The sequence below is a fragment of the Rhodnius prolixus genome, unplaced genomic scaffold, assembly GCF_049639745.1.
Source record: "Rhodnius prolixus isolate KJV_2025 unplaced genomic scaffold, Rpr scaffold_10, whole genome shotgun sequence".
In the NCBI taxonomy this organism is placed as follows: Eukaryota; Metazoa; Arthropoda; class Insecta; order Hemiptera; family Reduviidae; genus Rhodnius; species Rhodnius prolixus.
The window spans coordinates 11,531,059-11,553,486 of NW_027411615.1; the positions used below are offsets into that span (position 1 = coordinate 11,531,059).

General features: G+C 31.4%; 2 protein-coding genes and 2 long non-coding RNA genes across 6 annotated transcripts in view; 2 read left to right on the forward strand and 2 right to left on the reverse strand.

Annotated features, from left to right (window-relative positions):
* LOC141456989 (uncharacterized) lies at positions 1 to 12,241 on the forward strand. Its single transcript, XR_012460144.1, has 2 exons — positions 1 to 261; positions 11,949 to 12,241. It is a non-coding gene; the product is annotated as an uncharacterized lncRNA (long non-coding RNA).
* Positions 11,950 to 22,428, reverse strand: part of LOC141456988 (uncharacterized) — a 15,524-nt gene continuing 5,045 nt past the window's right edge. The window contains exons 2-3 of the long non-coding RNA XR_012460143.1: positions 13,746 to 13,922; positions 11,950 to 12,922 (exon numbers count right to left, since the gene is read on the reverse strand). This is a non-coding gene — a long non-coding RNA (uncharacterized lncRNA). The remainder of the gene's footprint in view (positions 12,923 to 13,745; positions 13,923 to 22,428) is intronic.
* On the reverse strand, positions 17,463 to 21,768 carry Rap2l (Ras-associated protein 2-like). The gene has a single exon (XM_074133442.1). The coding sequence runs from the start codon at positions 21,505 to 21,507 to the stop codon at positions 20,962 to 20,964; it is 546 nt and encodes a 181-aa protein (XP_073989543.1). The 5' UTR covers positions 21,508 to 21,768; the 3' UTR covers positions 17,463 to 20,961.
* Positions 21,881 to 22,428, forward strand: part of scramb1 (phospholipid scramblase 1) — a 20,276-nt gene continuing 19,728 nt past the window's right edge. For 2 of the 3 annotated variants that reach the window (XM_074133436.1, XM_074133438.1), the window contains exons 1-2: positions 21,881 to 21,945; positions 22,041 to 22,118. In XM_074133436.1, coding sequence (XP_073989537.1) covers positions 22,067 to 22,118 — 52 coding nt within the window. In that variant the 5' untranslated portion in view covers positions 21,881 to 21,945; positions 22,041 to 22,066. The remainder of the gene's footprint in view (positions 21,946 to 22,040; positions 22,119 to 22,428) is intronic. The other variant, XM_074133437.1, reaches the window with a different exon arrangement.

A 22,428-nucleotide genomic window follows, 5' to 3' on the forward strand; every position in this document is an offset into this window, starting at 1 on the left:
TCTTTGCTTAGTAAATTTAATTGTATAAATAATTTAAAGTTTTAGAAAAATTTTAAAATAATTATTTATATTTTGTTTTGAATATTCTCCTAAAAGAAGGGTCATTATACTTTTTTCTATTTTTAAAATTCTTCAGATAACTTGGTGTCGCTGTGGGTAACTGAGCCTATAAAAAGTGCACATTTCAAAAATGCTCTCCATTCACATTCGCAGAGATAACTTATATAAGTGACTTCTTGAGCTTAGGAACCACCAGCAAACGTAAGTTTATCACTTAGTGAACAAACATTGATAAGCTATAAGAAATCTTTAATAAAGTAATGGACTTATTGTTTGAATTGTCTCCAACACGATAGTAAACTAACGTGAGTGGCTTATAATAAACATTCTCACCTGCTTCTGTTCTGGGTTTCATCCGCCATGGCTATGCTTTACGACTATCGTTTTGCTACACTGTGACTTGGATTTTTTTCGGCTAAAGTCTCATTAAGCTTTCGCCCTAAATATCTGGATATTGAGTGCCTGGGCACTCAAACTATATGTCCCAGTACTAACCAGAATGTTCACACTCGAACAGTCTCACAATGCATTTGAGATGCATGTTAGCTAATAAACCTATTGAATATCTGAGAAAATTACGACTCAGGTTTGATTCATATCGTAGCTGCTCAAATAAAATGCATCTAGCTTCAATATAAAAACTGCGAGCAGCTTTCCTAGAATTACCCTGCTGAATACTCTTCTTCTTCTGCCATGGTGCACTCTGAAAACCTCAAAGAGTCATAACCAAAAATGTTATAACTTAATAAATGACTATCAATTATTCATGTTTAGTTTATAGCTTAAAGAGATCAGATTTAGCCTTAATTATTTTGTTAACATATTCTCAGAAACAACCTCATTAAAAAAGTTGATTGTATTTAAGTCAAAAATGAAAGTAAAGTTGTACAATAAATGAAAAAATGCATTTACATTTCATACCCAAATCCTCAACCAGAAAAAAAATTCTTGGTGAATCTCAATCTCTGAAAGTAACCAATTTAAGATTTAATTTTGTAATTTTCAATAAATATTCAATCTTGTAGATCTGAATGTTCAAGATTCTACAAAATGTGTAATTAATTTGTTTGCCTTCATAAGAATAGTAATAAAAAAATAAGTTAATGGAAAGTCAATGAAGTATCTAACACAAAGAGTAACTAAACAGTCAGGGCAGAAGGCATACCAACTTCTAATGTTAACAATACAAAATAAACTGCAATTGTTAATAAGTATAAGCCCTAAAAAAATGACCTAATCCTTTGGTAGAAACAAAAATTATAACTGAAATTGGTAATAATCTTTTTCGTCTTTGGTTTAATGAATCAGTTCCCAACAAATTGAATTCTTGTCCATTCTTCACTAACTCTACAAGAAAGAAAGATATTCTATTTCGAATCACTTTCCAAATAAAAGGTAAATGATTAAATGTGACTCGACAGACAACGTTATCACCGACAGTTATGCGTCTAGAAACTATCCCCTTCATCGTTTTAAAACACACGCGTTGAGATAGCTCCCCTTCCCATCAAGGTAAACAGTTCACCTGTACTGCTCTTGATAAGATTAACCACATGATTGATTGTGACGGATTTTAAATGTTCATTATCTATACAAAAAAAAAAAACGCAGTAAATGATTTTTTAATGGTAAAGTGGTTCATCTTCTCGTTCTTAAGCTTTCTTGTTATTAACTTATTACATAGTTGTAAACATTAGGACATCTTAATACGATACAACTACATTGTTTAAAGAACAATATGGTATACACGTGTAAGTGAAACTTTCACCACTACACGTGGCCATTAACTTAAAATTAAGTTCGAGTATACAAGAACGATCTACTTTCCAGCACGAAAAATATTGTATCCTGAAGGATGCCCTACAGTTTTTGATGGTCCATTGTGACAAGAGGATGTTCAGCTAAAATAGTGAGGTCGAATTAATAAACTAATATTTCCAGATTTCCTTCCAAAAATAATCAGTCTTAGATTATCATCTCTAACAGTTATTTAATGGAGCAAATGGCTTGGAGACTGAATGCGAGGAAGGTTGTAAAAATGAAGTGCTTTGTTCGTTGTACAAAATAACAAGAAACTCCCGGATCAGTGCATATCAACAGATTGGGTTCTCTTCGTTCAAAATCTGAAACGTTTGAACATTTTTATTCATTCTTTCGATTTAATCTGAGTATTCTTGCTTAGCATACACCATATTCAACTAAGGCCAGCAGAGAAAATACTAGAGAACAACTAATTGAATTAAGCGCACCCAGAGGCAAACTACATCTGATCAACAAGACTATTCTTACAGCAATACTGTGTTCATTAATAGGGAAGATAAGAATAAGAAACCGCTTTGTTTAGAGTTGGGTTTCGCCAAGAACAAATGGTAGTTGGTAATAATGCAGTCTGTTGTAGACCCTTATAATAGATCCCAACATAAGTAACTTAAACAGCGCAGTAACAGCAACAGTAAATTTAAAGAAAGCACTATTTGATTGTTTACAAGTACAATCCACAGCTTAGAACGAAATGGATGAAAACAAAAAAGACTGAACAAATAAGTTCTGAATTTCAATACATTTTCAGTATTGAATTTGTTTTTGACAAATGGTGGATCTAAAAAATTGATTCAAAATCATAAGGTGAATTGCCAACTAAAGAAACTTCTCTGGAACTATATTGAAAGATTGGAGTCTGCTTCCATTAACAACCGATCAGCATCATCTTCTAGAAATAAAGAGGGGCATCGACAGAAGTATCTGAAAACAAAAAACACATCTATTTACTTTGAATGCAATAAAGAAGTAGTTTTATACCAAGTTTTAGTAAACTGGTATGCCACGCAATTTTTGGGTAAAAGTAGTGCCACGATTTTAAAAGAAGGAAATTTTTTAAACAAGAACAAGGTAAGATATTGACAGACTTTTGCAAGGCTTTCATTCTTGGTCTTTTTTTAAAGTTGGCTACTTTACTGACTTTATAAGAATACATCCTTCCTAACAGCATTGAGTTGGCTTCAGAGATTGGTTAGCCCAACTGTGGACTCCAGTATCTCCTGAAAACGGAATATAAATTATCGTGTACCCAGGTTTTTTGTTTTTAATTTGGGGAAGTCTTCTTCATAATATCTTGGAGCGGAAGCGTATTTGGACAAAGCGAGTTATAAGGCCTTACAGATGGATTTCTTCTCCAAGAACTTCCTTAGGATGTTAGTAGGATCATCCTCAGAATGTGGTGATGAGAGATGTTTTGACTTATGGGACCATCAATTCCTTCCTAGGGTTTTCATGGAGACCCTGGTACATAATTACGAACATATTGAAGGATTTGCGAAAAACACTGATCTTTACATCAATATAACAATCGAATAGATAAACATTGGTAAATCGTTTTATCATCAATAGAGAATGAGATGTAGTAAAAGCTTGACATTATAGAAGGCCCAAATATTCTATTTGATTTTTGAAAATATTTGGTCCTGGAAATGGAATATTTTGGGTCAAATGATGAGAAATCGAGATCGCCACAATCGTATCGAGATTACTAAACTTGAAGTAAATTCTAGCAACTAAAAAAACTCCATCTTTGGGACCCAGTTTTTCTTACAACTACCCAACTATGGCTTTTTGTAAATTAATCTCTTAGTTTAAAAAAAAAAACCGTAAAGTAAACATTGTCATAAAAAAAAGTCTTTTGAAACAAATTTCGAGCCTTTATTAAGATTTAAAAGTAAATAAAGAGCCACCTCAACCTTTCCTGCAGTACAAATCAGAAGTTCTATATCAGATAAATAGAACAGCTGGCAAATAGGGTAGTTCCTTTTCCGGAAACAGCTTCCTCATTGAAGCAATAGGCGGTAGGAAGGCTGTTAACTTCAGTAGAGTGTACACCATTTTCAGCTTTATTACAAGATGTAAATCTATTGACAGAGCAGCCAACCAAACACGGTTGAAGTGTTAATGAGGGGACGCCACTTCCTTTATCTACAGTGTACTTAATACAATGAGCCTTCGCTTAGCAACCTGAGTGAGTGGTGATTAACTTGCGGAATTAACTTCAATTATTTACTCGCTGAAAGTGGCGTAATAACTGAACAATGATTTTTAAAAGCTAATTAAATTTTATGTGGCATTAAATAGTAATTAAATTGAATAGGTTAGTTCTTTATAAGCGGTAATAGCTGTCCTCACGATCTCAACGTAGGCTTGAAAATATTTATGCTAAGATAGAACTAGTTCTTGTAATAATTACAATGATAATATGGACCAGTTTCAGTGAACTTATTTGGGATTTCTCCCCTAGCACCGATTATAAATGCCGTAATCATAATACTTCTGTGACATAGTAGACGTTATAATTTAGTTCATTCATTACTTAAATCACAATTACGTAAATCGCTTATGTGCTAGCAAAAAGCAGAATATTTTAGAATTCAGGCAACTCATTTAAAAAAAAATAAAAAAGAAAGATGGAGTGATAAATAATTTTAACAAGTAAAAGGGAAGAGATTAGCTCAATCGTTAGTGCACTGAACTCTCACTCAGAGATTCCGGAAGATCTCTGCGTACGTTTAGGAGACAGGACATCCTGTAAATATAATACATATGTAGTAAGATAGTAATATATAATATTACAGTACTTCCAGCTGGAAGTGCTGCCAGTTCAAACGAAGTAATATTTCCTTCAACTAAATTATGCACTTTTCTTTATGGGAAATTTTTGTTCTAATATTTTGCAAACTTGTGGAAGAAAAATGTTTGTCTTTTTCTTGAAATATTATACGTTCCAAATTGATGTTTTCATCCTAATTTGATTAAATCAAGAATGATCAAAAGTCTGTGATTTTTTACTCATTCTAGCTTAATTTATTACGTCCATTTTACTACAACTTGAATCCATCTACAATTCTTCGCCTTCAATACAGTTGCTTTCTTTGGAATCAACAAACTTAAATATCTCGTTTTCATTATTTTAGTATTTGAAATGGTTTAATTCGTAGGTGAATAATCAGAGGGTGTAGTTCAATATAGAAATTATCGATTACTTTAGATTATTGAACTAAAGCACACGGCCTTGCTTAATTTATTACTCTTTTCCGACAAATGAAACTAAATAACTTGGTAGTTGGACGTAAAGTACGCCTGAAAAATAGACTTTACTTACAAATCAACAGTGAGATTATTTATTTCACTCAAAACATATAGCAAAGGTAAAGCAAATAAATTGAAAAGACGTTAAAGGAATTATGTATTTCAGGAATGTTTCCCTACTAGAAGGGATTGAAATGGCAATGAGTTGCATCGCAACCTTCCAATGAAGAAACCCATTAGATTTGTCGTGAGAAAAATTTCATCTCTGAAGGTGTAACCTGCAATTATAAGTATAATTACATCTTCTAGCAAAGATACTGTTTAATATTTTAAAATGTCACTTTTAACACCATTCATTTAGCTAACAGAGTAGCGTGACTAAAATATAAATTTTCTATTCATTTCTCATCTTATAGTTTATATAGTATTCTTTATATAAAGTAACTTCAGTTACTATTACATACTGCATAAACTCACTGGAGGAATTTTGTTTAAATTTCAAATGAATCGGCTAAACGGAAACTTTTAATAAGTAACTATCGCCTTGTTTCAATTTATGAAAACAAGCCCTTAAAATATTGTGCAAAAAGAGATCATTACTTTTATTGGGTAATTGGCATCCTTCAATGAAGGATATGTGGATATGTTTGTCACTGAAGAGAAGGAATTCATTTCAAAGCGGCGACAAGGACAATTAATCGACGATTAGAAAGCGGATAATGATATGTTTATGAGAATAAAAGGTTCAAAACTGGTGAGCTAGATCATCAGACGAAAGAATATTCTTACTAAGGTGATCTAACAGCAAATACTTTTTTTACTTTCACCTTTTCCTTGTAAGAGGGAAGCATGTAAACGGGTGGATTTACTGAAAATATACGTTAGGAAGTAAGTATACACTAAGGCCAAAAAGTGACCTTATTGTTTGTCCCTTTACGATCTGGTTAACCAAAAAGACGCCTGTAAGTGCCCTTAACGTTCGGATATTGGGCAAAAATTAAAACTGCTAAGATTTCAGTTTGAAAGACTGACAGAGACCACCGAAATTCAAAAACATAGTACTAAAAAAAATGGAGAAAATTGAAATCTAATCTTTCGACTACGTGACCTCCAAGGGTCACAGCTCAAAGATAGGTTTTGAAATAGAACTATAAATTATAATTTGTATGGGGATTCCAAGATAGGCCTTGGTCTAAGTAAAGCCTAAAGTAGCGGGCGACGTTCTTAACTGGTAGAGGTATTAGGTTATAGAAGACTGTGTGGCGGCAACGCTACAGATTTATAACCAGACATCAACCTTTTTAGTTACTGTTACAGTTTCCTGTTGAAGTTCTGGACTTTGATTACTTGTGTTTTTATAAAGTTAATGTATTCTTTGTGTATTTAAAGAAATAAACCATTTTGTTTTGAGAACACTGGTAACTCTTAATAATTGTGCTTCACCTTCCTAATTAAAATATTGATTGGTAGCTCCTACTGGATAAATACAGTCAACCCTCGTATAACGCGGTACTCTCAGAACGCGGTTTCCATATAACGCGGAGCTGAAATTGCGACAGCCCTCCTTTAACGCGGTACTCTTACAGCGCGGTTTCCGTTCAATAACGTCCCATCAGTTCTTTCCGTGCACCCAATGAATGATTTTAACTGGATATGTTTATATAAACATTCAAGCTTATCTCTTAGCCGTTTACGACATCGGTTTCAGTCGTCTCAGAGCTCTTTCACAGTACGTTTCGTTGGTGACCCATTCTTTCTAAAATTTTGTTGCTGGCACTGTTCTAGCGACAGCGAAGAAGCGCAAAATCGCTCCATGGCACTCAAACGGTTTATTTGTGGTTTATAATTGGACAACATTACACAATACTGCAAGTAATATTCTTCATTTGTTCTAATATAATAATATAGTTATTTATTTAACAAGTGTGGAAAGTAGTAGTACTTTTCCTCACACAAGGCAGGGTTTGCACGCACGAGCGAGCGAAGCGAGGCGAGTGCAAGTGCAAATTGCCGAGTGTGAGGAAAATACTTTACACTCGAGTTAAATATTATATTTTTTCTGCAACCATTAGGGTTATTAACTAAAAAAAAAAAACTAAACAGGAATCACTAGAATCCATTTTTTTCTATAAGGTAACACTATAACCTTTTTAACTGTTATAATTAAAAATATTTAATTATTTATTAAAATATTATTTTTATTTCTAAATTCCTTTCAATTTTTGTTTCATTTTTTTTTTTATCATTTCCTTATATGAACTCTTCAATATAACTATTCAATAAAAATAATTTATAATTTATCTTGTCTTTTTTTATTTATTGGTCTCCATTATAACGCGGTACGAATGATGTGATTTGTACTAATTCTGAGTTTCTTATAGCGCGGTTTCCATACAACGCGGTAGATGGTTTCCATACAACGCGCTTCGAATTAGCCTTGTTAGTACAGTTAAATCCGAGTTTCTTATAGCGCGGTTTCCATATAAAGCGATATGCACTCACCGTGTTATAGGAGGGTTGACTGTACCACTAAAACTGACTCAGCTGGTGTTTATGTGAGATAGTAACGTAAGTGAAGTCAAATATCTGCATTAACCTGATGAATCTACCACTGTTGATGAATGAATGTCCAAAACCAGTCAGAGATGTGCGAGCTATGACGGTTAAAATAAAAGAAATTATCACGCACGGCGGACCTAACCACATTTTCAATGAATGTAGTAATTCATTCAATTTTTACTTCAAACGTTTTTCTTACTTATTCCTAACATTAGTTTACTTCTTCGACCCAAAATTTGTTGGCTTTTGTGACCATTGAGCAATTCCTAATGCAGAAATTTTAAACCTGAATTTTCAATTTTAGTAATTTTATTGCAAACTTGTTTACTTCTTCAATTTACTATTTCCCATCATCCTAGATTACTCAATTCATTCTATTCTTATTTACATAGCATAAAATTGCAAAATAATTCTTAGCAATAATAATAGTTATTAAACGAATTTCTAATGTTTTGTAAACTTGCTCTATTTATGGTGTGTACCATCTCTAAAAATGAAACTTTCATGTTCGTTCGATTAATTGTTGATGTCCCTTATTGGAGAAAGTAGATAAGAAGCAGGTCGTTAAGAGGAAAGAGGAAATGAACACCTGAACTGCCCCACTTACCTTTTTTAATTTCATATATTGTTATCTAATTTAAAAAAAAAGTAGGTATGCTAAAAAAAATTATATTTAGGAAAAACCTTATATTAACCTGTACCCCATTTAGTAATACTCATTACTAAACAAACTGATTCTACTGTGAAATCTCTTACAGCAATTGACAAATACACAACATGTCAATTTTCTACTTACTTGGATTCAGTATATTTTTTTTTTTATTGATTAGTCTGGTTTTGCTTTAGGATTAAGTGTAACCCAAGCACAATAATTATTAGGAAAAACTCCAATTCAACTGACAGCTTCTATGCCTTCAAACATCAGTATACGAGGTGTGTTCAAAAAGTAACGGGAATTTTTAAATTTCGCGGGTTTGGAGAGTCTGATTGTAAAATTTTTTTTTTATTATGTTGGTACACATGCCCCTGAAGTACGATAAAATTTTCAGTAATATTCATTGTTTACTTCTTAAGTGGCAGCCGTTAAGGTTAGACGTGTTTTTCGAGCTTGGCGATTTTTGTTTGTTAAAAAAAATGGATCAAAGAATTTGTATTAAATTTTGCGTAAAAAATGAAATAAAGTGTAATAAAGTGTGTGAAATGTTAATTAAGGCATATGGTGAGTCTGCTATGAGTAAAACAAGGATTTACGAGTGGTATAAGCGTTTCCAAGATGGCCGCGAAAACGTTGAAGATGACGAACGACCTGGACGTCCAAGCACATCAACAACCGATGAAAACGTGAAAAAAGTGAAATAAATGGTTATGAACGATCGCCGAATCCCAATCAGAGAAGTCGCTGATGATGTTGCCATATCAATTGGCTCATGCCATGAAATTTTTTCGGATGTTTTGGGTATGAAACGTGTGGCAGCAAAATTTGTTCCAAAATTATTTTCTAACAAAAACAGCGGAGAATGGAAGTTGCTCAAGAGTCACTCAATGAAGTCGACAACGATGCGGATCTACTGAAACGTGTTATAACAGGTGACGAAACATGGGTTTACGGATATGATGTCGAAACTAAGGCTCAATCGTCCCAGTGGAGGCATTCTGGATCGCCAAGACCGAAAAAGGCTCGACAAGTGCGGTCGAATGTGAAGGTTATGCTCACTGTGTTCTTCGATTTTAATGGCATAGTGCATCATGAATTCTTGCCACAAGGTCAAACAATCAATAAGGAGTACTACCTACAAGTTCAACGCCGTTTGCGTGAAGCAATCCGAAAAAAAACGCCCGGATTTGTGGCAAAACAATTCATGGATTTTGCACCACGATAATGCACCTGCTCACACTTCATTGCTTGTTCGTGAATTTTTGGCCAAAAACAAAACTTTAACGATGCCCCAGCCTCCATATTCGCCAGACATGGCTCCATGTGACTTTTTTCTATTTCCAAACATAAAGAGAACATTAAAAGGCCGTCGTTTTACAAGCATAGAGGACATTAAAAGCGAATCGCTGAAAGAGCTGAAAGCTATCACAAAGATCGAGTTTCAGAAGTGTTTCGAGGATTGGAAAAAGCGCTGGCACAAGTGTATTGTATGCGAAGGGGACTACTTTGAAGGCGACAATATTAATGTAGATGAATAAATAAATATTTTTTTCAAAAAACGAAAATTCCCGTTACTTTTTGAACACACCTCGTATTCTATATCTTTTCAAATGTATCATGATTTCATTTATTCGTTATCTCTGCACCCTCAATCCTAGCGAAGCAAAGACTTCTTGAAAGCTATGATCTTGCTTTTCAAGCCATGTACATCTTTGAATTTATTTTTTACAAATCTGACGTAGGTACAAAATTATAATGTTCTAGTGTGCTAAGTTAGGGATATGACCAATGGAAGAACCTATTGCATTTTAATTCCTACCTCTGTAGGATTGTTTCAATTCCTTTCGATTATTTTATACATGCAAAGCAGCGCCTCCATTCTCCAAACTATACTTTTTTTTTATTATTATTATTCATTTCTACAGAACAATGTAATCAGTGAATCTCGTGCAAGTAATCTTGACTGGATCAAATGGAGGTGAGAAACTGCTCACTGGCAACATTCTCATTGAAGTTTGTTAAATTATTCTTGGGGATGATACAAAGAATAATCGGTGTTTCTCCATCACAGATAATTTTCAGCCTTTTTGGATGCAGTAGTTTAAATGGTACCGCGGAAGTTGAAATTTTCGTATGTTGCGTTATTTCCTAATGAAATTTCATCCCTTAAGAGGAAGTAATGTTATAACAATTTGTCAAATTGTTGTCTCGCAATGTTCATTTTTGTTTGGAATTCAGCTCTAATGTACAGAACTTTTATCACTAAATTTGAGGCAAAATGCAGCTTCCTTCATAAATTTTATATTTAAATATTTAATATTTTCAAATTTGTTATTTGATATTTCATTCAGGTGCCACCAGCGGAAGCGACAATTAATTTTTGGTCAAAATAGGTGCACCAAAAGTACATTACTGAATAGATTTTTCACTTTTTTAACATTTTTGGAAAAACCGCTGGTTCGATTCTCTTTAAACTTAATATAATTATAGCTCACAAATAGCTCTACAAGTTTTATAGGAAACATTTTTCTCTAATACTTCGATTAAGGGCACTTTTGGGGGAGGGGGTGTTGGTCAGTCTAGTAGAATGCCAGTTCGGTATAATATATGGACTTGAACTCTTTATGCTAGGCTACTCTTTTTCGGAGCAGAAATTTTGTAGATAAAAATTGCCACCATAATGGTCTGTGACATCTAATAAATTCTAAAAAATATTCTTGAAATAATATGTACTTGCTGATTTGTGTACCTTTTGTCGTTTAATCAACCCTTATACTTAACTTCTTAAACTAGTAAGTTTTAGTTTAGGAGATATATCAATGTTTTGGATTCGGAAAAAGCCATTTTGTGAGTTTATATACTCATTTACCAACTGCCAACAAAATTTACAAATTGCTAGTTTCAATTTGTAGTATTAGTAATTCCAAGTAACTCCAGTTATTTATAGGTTATACATATTTCCACTTCTAGTTGTAAATTGTACCAGGACGACAATAAACTTAAAGTTAATTTTTTTTCCTCCTTTATTTATGTGAAAAAAAAAAAAATAGAATAAATGATACAAAGAAAGTAGTACTCGCATGTAATATGAAGAATTAAGAGAGGTTTTCAAAGGCCAGGTACCCACTGCTAGCGTTTATGTTTATTCTCAAGAGATAATGGTGTAGAGGAACTATTGGAACCTGTTTACTGAATACCATGTGTCCCATAGAAGCGGCGAACTCTGAAATACAGTATCTTTTCAATCAACACTTATTCAAATGTACTTTACATTTCTACTTTAATGGTGAACCATTATTAAGAAAATATGGTTTTATGGTAACAAATATTATACTTTAATTAGTTATGTTGATGTGGAAAAAGAAATTAGTAGAAATCAACTACTAATTTTATTTTTACCTTTCTCTAGGTAATAATAGATAAGAGGTATAATTGTTAAACCATTATAGAGCTATTATTTTGCTCTAATAAGGAGTAAAATAATCTTTGTTTACAATGCAAAAGATTCATTCAAGAACTTTCTTGAGTTACTCACTTGACGCGGAGTGAAAATATCCCAAATGGTAATTTTATTTTGTAATTTCTATACATTTTCTTTTAGATCAAGATGTTGAAACGATAACCAACTTTAATCAACAGAGAAGCGTTACCATTTTAAGTCAATGAATTTCAAGAAAAAAGCAAACAAAATGGACGAATTTCCAGAAGAAAATCAGGTGTTTTCTTGGCATAATAACTAATAATAGAACATCTACATTGAATTATGTACTTTATTCTGAATTATTCCAATTATTCGTCGCAATTTTTTAGGAAAGCCTGTTACAGAAAGTCAAGATTCGTATTATATTCATAATAGATCTTACTCTGAACTTTCCAAACTCATTATCCAGGTCAGATCAGAATCATTTTATCTAAATTATAAACCACAACTCCAGATGCTTGTCAATTGTGTACCCTTTGCAATTTAAAAGAAACAGAAGATATTTTACACTTTGTCGGAATATGTCCGATACTAGCCCCTTACAGGTGGCAATATTTAGGAAAAAATGTACTCTCAGTAGATAAATTTGCAAATATCTCGATGGCAAGGACTGGACTTTACTCTGTAAAATATCTAAAAGATGCCCTACATTATAGGAAATTGTTGCTGGAAAAGCTTATTTAATTAACTTCCGTGTTCAACTCTTGAAGGTATAAATTTGTTTTTTTCCTTTGTTAATTTTTTATTAATTATGAAATAAAAAAGTTGTTTGTAATTTTGTACATATGTAATTATACATCTGTAGATTAGCAACTCGGCAGACGGATTCTGTACATGCTGATAAGTGCTACTGATGTATGTATGTTTATCTATTTTGTATAATGTATTCTATTTCTTCATAAATACACTAATTATTATTCGTCGCAATCACTCGCCCTGTGACCATTGGCTGAAGGCATTATTTTTTTTGTAAAACTTCTGCTAAAACTTCATTTTTCCACTTCTTAGGCAATGTACTTGTCAAGAGATACCGAACGTTTTATCATCTCTCTAAATATTTATTTAGTATCAACCTGGGCTTGAATAAAGTTGGCCTGAAAGGATAGTTTATATTTTGTAACTTTAAAGTAATCCTTGTTATTTTATTTAATTTGTTAAAGCTTTGCAAGATCTTGATATCAATAGTACCCAGTGCCTCTTTCAGTGCACTGCAATGCTCCGAACAATGTTCTCTCGATCAAAGGGCAGTGAGCTGTAAGAAACTACTCGGAAGAAATAAAATTGTAAAGGCCAAGCACGGTTTCAAACCTGGGATCTTGGCAAGGTGAGTCCAGAGCACTATATCCTTTTCCCACAATCTTTCTTATTCTAATACAAAAAGAATGCCAAGCTTTATTGAGATACCTATTTCTGTGATAAGGAGAGAAAACATTTTTGTTTATAATGCGGAAGCCAATAGCCTAACCTTCACAGCAGTGAATTAAATGTGTTTAGATTTGTTAAATGTGTTTACTCTACGACGATTTTACCAAAATCCTTTCCGTAAACATTTCTCCTTCAAATGAACTTAACCATCACAAAATCTTTTAACAACTAGGCATTTCCTACTTACTTGTAACTACTAATTTTAGGGAAGGAATTAGCTCTGGGGTAAAGGTTAGCGTATACTGGATTCCAACGCGGAGATCACTGGTTCGAATCCAGGTTCTGATTCTTAACTTTTTTTTTCTTCTTAGGGGCGCTTCTTACACCTCACTGTTCGGTGATAAGATAGTAACGAGAGAATACTGTCCGAAAGCTGGCAGAGAACTAAAAAAAAAAAAAAAAAAAAAAAAAACAATCCGGGCACCAACGACCTCAGATGTTGATGCGCCTCAGTTAAAAATAAAAATACTTATTTTTTTTCAATTGACTTACCTTTGAAACAAATATTTATACTTCGATAAATATCATTTTTTTTAAAGTTAAGAGTTAAACCAAGTTAAACAATTATCCACCATTCCGGAAGCAATGTGTTCCCTTTTTTTCATTCACTGGTTCTTTCACTCCAATAAGTATGTAGCTTGCACCAGCTAATGTCCTTCTCTTGGTCACCTGAAAAGTTTCTTTTTTCATTCCTAGCATTAAAGATGTTTTTTAACTCCTCCATTTTTGTATAATGTAAACAATTTTAAGGAAGTGGGTTAAAATAAGTAAATTGGTATACACAGAATGTGAACCGTTTGGTAGAACAATAGCCTCTTCAGGGACAAATTCAGACATCCTTAACGGCACTTTATTCCACTACTGTTATTACTACTGAAAGCCACGTTATTGAATGTGGCATTTCATCATAATTTTACCTCCCACTTATAAAAGTCATAATTTTCAGGTTATAAAAAAAGAATCTAATTTTGATAAATTGATATTCGATAAAAGAATCGAATCGATATTCAGTATTTTCAAAAAATTATTTTGTTAAGATCTGATCTACTTTTTTGTAGTAAAGGCTTATTTATTTAACTCTAACTCTATTGAGCGATTGCCTAACATCAATGTTTTGATTAAGAAGTGATGCAATGATTTGATCGATGATCTCAAATCACAAGAGCATCTTAATAATAATAAGGAAATGTCAAATATTAATTATTACCACAAAAATAAAACAGGCCATTACCAAAAACAATGCTGTTTCAACACAAATAATTTACAAAAACCTGTCAATAAACGTTTATGAAACCCATTAACTTGAAGAAGATAATAATGAAGAGAAGAATCTAATATGAAACGTTCATAAGACTTTAAACTTACTTGAATTTGATTTCTGAATTGGTGATTTGTTTTCATTATATTGGCCTTTTAATGGGAAGGCTCTTAGAAATAGAACTGAACAGAATGAATTCAGAATATAGTAAGAACATATTTCCTTTATGATGTCTCACATACACGATTTCATTAATTTAGATGTAGCGAAATATGGAAAGGTAGGAAGTATTCTTTCTATAAGAAGCTAATGACATATTTTTTGGTTACATTAATACAGTAATCAAAGATCAAATCTAACTACACTTACCCCATTACTGTTTTTGAGAAATTAAAAAGAAAAACTGGCACAAAAATAGCTCGAACCTGGTGCTATACCCAAGTTTTAAGTCCTCAAAAAGTAAGAATAATTAATATGCCAACAAAAACACATTAATATTGAAACTAAACATACTCGTAAAAGTGGATGATATTTTTGAAACCAATTTCTGGCCAAAACGTTTGTATCAAATGCACTGTATAATTTTTCAAAATCTCACATGAAGCAGTATAAGGATTAGTTCAGTGGTTAGCATATACTGGGATTCCAACGTGGAGATCGTGGGTTCAAATCCAGCAGTTAGCCCTTAAGATTTTTTCCTTTTATAGAAGCTTTTCACTGCTCACTGCACAGTGATGGACAAGGCAAGGAACGAGAGAAAACTGTCCAGGGGACGTAAATATCATTGATCACGATTGTAACTTTAATTGCAGCTGTATTTTCTATCACTTCAGACCATTCCACATTGGGATTTTGTACTTAGGTAATTTCTAAATTGAAAAGTTGTACTTTCTCTATAATAATGTTTCTCATACCAATGTAAGAAAATAAGAGAAAGAAATAGAAGTAAATTAATTCACTTAAAATTTCAACGATAAATTTAGGATTCTTAATGTTATGTAGTTGACAAATCTATAATTGTTCTGATATGGCAGATTAGTTGGATGTTGGAAGGTTACACTTTCCTATGTACCCCAAAAATAAAGTACCAAAGTTCAAAGTTTTAAGCCCTTGTTGTTATCCGTACTACACATAACTTTTTAAAACAATTCAATTAAGTGGAGCCTTAATTCTAATTTTCGGATATCGGCTAAAACCTCAGCATCAGAGGCTACAAATAGTATTAAAGGTTTGATATAATCTTTTATGTTATATGCTGATTTCAGATCACATTTGTTTTATAAATACAAAAAAAAAACCATTTCCAAGGAGAATATTTTTGTTCAACCCTCCTAACAGAAAAAAAGGAACTTACTATTTTAGGTACTAAGACTAAAAAAAGAATTTAATTTAGTCAATGATGAAGAAATACAAAACTTACAATATGAAAACAGTTCTCAGCTTCCTATATATTATTACATATTATGTTCAAACAAAAACGTAAAACTTATGCAAGCCTAAATTAGTAGTAGTATTTCCTAACTGGCCTGAGAAAATACACTTGTTAATAAAACGCAACGTCAGGCGAATGAAGCAAGAAAAATAATTTTAACCCAATAGGGGGGAAAAAAACATTGAGTTTGGGAATTTTCATTAAAATTTCTAAATAAAAAATGAAATTTTGTTGAGACAATAAGAAATCATAATAATTAATGTTATTTAAAAAAAATGTCAGCTAAGTAAATATCCTTATCTCGTTTATCTTCAATACATTGTATTGCAAATTTATCATGCAAAATTTAATATAAAAACAACAAAAGCTTTAAAAAATAAACAAATTGGGGAAACAGTCAGAAAGGTTATAAGTTAACCTTTTAATGAATATAAAAATTTTAAGTGTACGCTCTCACACGAATATCTGCAATTCTTAAGGTTTTATCCGAACTACGAATGTTTATTAAATGTTAATGGCTTTAAAATAAGATGGCTATTTAGGGAAGTATGAAGTAGCAAGAGCCTTACAAAAATAATTTTTCATAAAAATGCTTTACCATTCACTGGAAAAACCCAATGTAAACAATATAAATTAGCTCTAATGGAAAAGCCCTAAAAAATTTTTTAAATAAATTATTAATTATATTAATAAATTTTAAAATAAAGATAGTCTTCGAAAAAAATAATCCAATTACTTCCGTTCAGGAAATTATCTTCAAAATCGTATAATCCTCGATAACATAAAATATATGAGAAGAACGCACATTACACTGAATTTCTATGAAATGATCCTCACTTCCAGAACTGAGCTAAAACGCATTTCCTCGAAAATAATTTTGAAGGTTGCTTCTTAGCGTAAGTAATCAGTGCATCAAGTTTAAATCGTTGAAATAGTTCAAAAAAAAACAAAAAAAAAAAAGCGATATAATGTGATACTTTCTGTAGCGAACTTAACCATGAGCCTAATGTCAGGTGTTGGCACCTAATCAAATACATAGACTTCCTACAATTTTTCTTGTTTTGAGTTTACTCAAAAAAAAAAGAAGCTTGTTGAAATATAAGGACTACTTTTCAACTATGCATAATACAGTGAAATCTCAAATTTAAAAAATGCAACCTCTTACAAGGTTACAAGGTAAGTGAAAGAAAGAAAACCACTGATTTTTTAATTAAAATTATATTTCGTTCACTTATAAGTGAACTATTCGAAATTTACGATTTCTTTGAAAATTACGTTTTGGATTTATGTACTTGAAAAATGAGTAAGAATGTTTGGAAATAGTTTTTCTTTAAACGTTATAGTCTCAAAATAGTTTATACTTTCAAAAAAATAAAATGACCACATAGTATTTCCATTATAATAGTTTCGGGTGTGTTGCTTAGGTGTTGAAGCAACAGATATTATTCAGCAAAAACGTTTTTAAGGCATTTTTTGAAATGTTTAAGGGGAATTTTTATTTTGTGAAAAGATAATAAAATTTTTCTTTTTATTATAAAACCATGTATTAAAACATAATACTCTTCATATTTCAGTATGTTACAATACACATGCATAAACCCTTCATTTTTTTCTTTTTTTTATAATTTTATGATTTTTTTTCTTAAGCAACAGTAAACATGTATGTATACAAAATTTAGACCAGCCATGGTCCATTGTTCACTAGTTAGAGGGAGGGATACACAATTCAGAAATATTTGATATAGAGAAAAGGACTTTACATAATTTACAAATAATAAACAATACATATTCCGTAAAAGAAAAAAGAAAATAAAAACAACTATTTTGTAGCACATAATACAAAATGTATAAAATATGTACACAGCTTTCTGCATCTAATGTTATTTTATAAATTTATTTCTTTCAATAATACACTGACTATGTTTTGGAATAATGTTCTTTATTCTATTTATGTAAAAATCTTTTGAGGATAAAGACTAAAACAGTGATGGCAAAAATTAAAATAAATAATGAGATCTACTTAAAGGTTAAAGCCAACTATTTTATGTATTGTCCTCATAATGAGAATAATGATATAAACATTGCTCTTCTATGTGGTTTTAACTAGGCCATTTATTTTATTTAATAAGGGAATTTAATCAAAATTCATATGCATTTAAAAATAGTGACCAGATTTTCTAAACATCAACACAAACAAATTAAAAGATTGACCAAAAAAATGTTTTAATCCTCGTTTCATTTCATTCTAATAGTCTGTATGTTCTAACCAAAAAAGGGTTAAAAAATTTCGATTAATAAATTAAAATATCAAATTAGTAAAGAGAAATTGAGTAAATACCAACTGTTTATAAAAAAAAAAATAGTGAACCACTATAGATTGTAACAAATCAAAGGTTAAACAAAACAAAAAATTACTTAATCCTTGTTTTATTTGATTCTAATAGGTTTTTCGATTGATTGAACCATCTGAGATTGGTTGGTTCATCATATTTACGAAGAAAAATTTGTCTTCTGTCACTGACACAGAGTGAACGAGGTGTTTCAGACTTCATGTGAGAGAGAAGCTTAGTAATTACTCGGATAAAGCTATCTCTAAAAAATATGAAAATTGTCAAAATTAAAGAAAATCATGCTGGCAATGGCGGAAGAAAGCATTGATATTGTCCAACAATATCTATGTTATCGAGTTTTCAACCATATGCTCAACATAACGACCTTCCACTGAACTGAAGTTAAAAAAAAGAAAAAGATATTACACTGTTACTAAATTGTTTTGAATGAGTTTTTCGTAGCTCATTTATTGTAAATTAAGCTATAAAACATTCAATTTTGTTGTAGTGGGTGGAATAGAAAATTGTACTTTTTTTTTTAATGCAATCTTTATTTTTTAACTTTGAAATATATTTACTTATGATCCGAAACATTTTATTCAAATCCAGACATTTTTTCTAGGCGTAGCAAAGAATTAAAAACCGACTTGATCTGATACGTCTGGTCACTTTATGTTAAACTGAATAGGAGATTAATAATAAATAAATATATGTTATTCAAAACGAATAACGTTATTGAAGAGTATTATGTACAATATGTTTTAATGGGCCTGAAATAAATATCTTAACAAACATAAAATAGAAAACTTTAAACTCTTTTGTATAATTTTGTTTTAAATATTTTTAAATTTTTTTTTTTTTAAACCCATCTGTGGTTCATTTCTAAATGAAAATTATATAAAAGAATAGTACCTTGCAATTTTATTAAAATGGTCACAAGGCACAGACTTAACTACTTTCGACAACTGACGAATTCTGATTTTAAAAAAGTAGTAATAATAATAAGTAAATAAAAATAGATTAATATAAAAATAAAATGAGTAGATATTTCCCACCTTCTGTATGGAAATCCCAAAATGAAAAATTAATCCATGGATGGAGTACTTGCTGTTTAGATGAAAGAATCTAGCACTGTTTTTGTTTGGAAAACTATATCACTTTTAACACTTTTCATAACCACAAATGGACTAATCTTGATTAGATATGTGTGAGTTAAAACATAACTTTCACAAGCAAATATTGATAGAATAAAAAAAAAAATACAAACATAAAATTATACAGTTAATAAAATTTGGTCTTTAAAATTTTATAATTATACCCTTTTTATTTTTTTATAATTGTACACAAATTATAATTTGAGATTGTTATATCTTTCATATCACAGACTACATACAAATAAAGCAATTATTAGATAAAAACATTTCATTTAAAAAACCAAATTGCAAAATTATTTTTTTTTTTTCTGTTTCCATCCAATACATACAATCGATTAATAATTTAAAATAATTAAAATTATATTCTGATGGATGGAGTAGGCCAACAGATTTGTGAATAAATAGGCCAATAGACTTCTTTTAATACCTACTGCGATATGGTAAAGATAAAATTTATGGAAAAGAAATCGTTGCATTAAATTAAATAAAAAAATTTAATTCCATTGTTTTTCTTCAATAAATGAATTTTTTTTAGGATTTTCCAGTTTATCAATGAACACCACAATCAAGTGGTTCTTTTTTAGGTCCATAATGTAAGCATTCATGGGAAGAACAAGTCTAATTCGCGAAATTAACTATGGAAATTACCGCTATTTTCTTGTTGGGCCTTTATTTCCTATTTAAAGCAAGAGAAATTTGTTAACTTTTCTTATATTATTTTATATATATGCAGAGGAAGTTCATATTGTAGAACTGTAACCATCTTACATCAATCATATAATGTTATAAAAAAAAAAGTATATATATATAATGGCCTGTTCTTAAATTATGTAAATAATATTAATAAACCCACATCGATTCGAAAAACACCTAACAATGGGCCACTAGTTCCTTAAAATAAACATCAAATTCAGTCTTTATAAATCCTAATAAGCATTCAATTCTTAAAATAATTCTGGCTCATAAGATGAAAAAATATTTTAATTTTTGTGTACACATAAAATCCATTAAAATCCTAATTTTTTTCATACTCTCAAATTAGGATATTAAGACATGCGCAAATATACTTCCAACAATTTAGGACGTTTGATACAGAATAAGCACAGAAAATTAATGTCTATAATATAAAAAGTGTATACAACTATTAATAAAACAAGGTCCACAAAAATCAGACAATTTTCATTTGGTTTTGTTGGAGGTAACATTTTCTCATTTATAATATATTTTTGTTTTCACTAAATCAAATGAGAAGCAACATTTATCAGAGCTGAGATACGCGTTAAACCTATATTATAAAAAAGTTAAATGAAATCGAATTCTTGGACCTCGTTTTACTTTATTGTTAACAGGAAAGTTTTTCTCTTAATGTTATTCCTAAACATTCTGATTTTGAAACTGATGTAAACTTATTTAATTCATTAAATGCAAAAAATCTCAAAGAGTTTCAATGGAATAAAATCCAAATACTCTTACCTTTTCTTCTTATGGTTTGATATTTGTATTTACAATAAATTTCCTATGAACTATTACAACTCTATAGCACCGTACAGCAGCAATAACTTTTCTTCTCCTTTTCCGGGCTGAAATTCATTTCTCTGACTATTTCCGCAAACACTTCATTAACATTTGTCCTGTTTTTGGCACTGGCTTCAATAAAAGGGCACCCCCACAGTTGTGCCAGTGTATTACCTTCTATGGTTGGCACTTCCCTCTGATGTTCTAGATCCACTTTATTCCCCACCAACAATATGGGAACGCGTTCAGAACCTTTAACTCGAGTAATTAGTTCCTTCATCGTTTTAATATCTTGGAAAGTTTGATGATTTGTTAAGCTATATACAACAACAAATCCTTGGCCATTTTTTATATACAAGTCGCGCATACTCGCGAACTGTTCAGTACCAGCAGTATCTAAAATTTCTAGCACACAAGGAGAGTTGTCCACTTCAATCTCCTTTCTATAAAAGTCTTCAATTGTGGGATCATATTTTTCCATAAAACATCCAGAAACGAACTGTACAGTAAGTGCACTTTTCCCAACCCCACCCGATCCCAATACGACGACTTTGAACTCACGCATTGTATTTCTTTGAAATGTATATTTTTTTCAGCACAAAACACAGTCACATAAAAAACTCGCTGCGGTAACTATCACACTGAAGAATCACAACAACGTTTTAAATGCGTATTCACAGCATAATGGACTGTACTTTTCACCATTAAAGGTAACAATCACTAAAACACCTCTCCACGTCTGTCGCCATCTTTCTCCACTGTGCACTTGTGCAGATGGGAACTTGACTGGTCATACAATGCATGGCGGTATCTAGCGGACGAATATTAAGCTAACTATAAGGGGCTCTACGCATCATTCTGCGCAACTAGATAAACTCACCCGTCACGTGACTATTTATCTCATGATAGCTGTGACATCATTCTTAAATTTTTAGGAAATTTTAGGAAGGTAATGATAAATATTAACCACTGTAATAAAATATTGTGGTAACAACTGTCTACAGTAAGTAGACAATACTTCTACATGTATCTCTGATCGCGTTCTCAATAATGGATTTTCGTAGATCTGACATAGTTAACAGTAAATAATCATTTCAGGATTTTTTTGGCTGTAATTTAAAGAAATGGCATCATACCCTCCTAATCCAACACAAGGTTACCCGCCTCCATATGCAGGTATGGAATAACGTTTACTGGTTTTATTCATTATGAAGTAATGTAACGCAAGTAACCAACCTTACATGGTAGTTTTAATAAATGTTTATGTTGTCTCATCTGCTCTAAACTGCTACTAATTTTCATTTTGTGCTTGCAATTTGTCTGCTGAGCATCGTCGAAACAACTTAACTTAGTAGAATATTTCAATTTCTTACATTACACGTAATATGTGAAGACTGGTGGGTGTGGCAAATCATAATTTCAAGAGCATAATTTTGTTTTTTGAAAAATGTATATGTACGTTACTAAAACCATAGGTACAGATCCA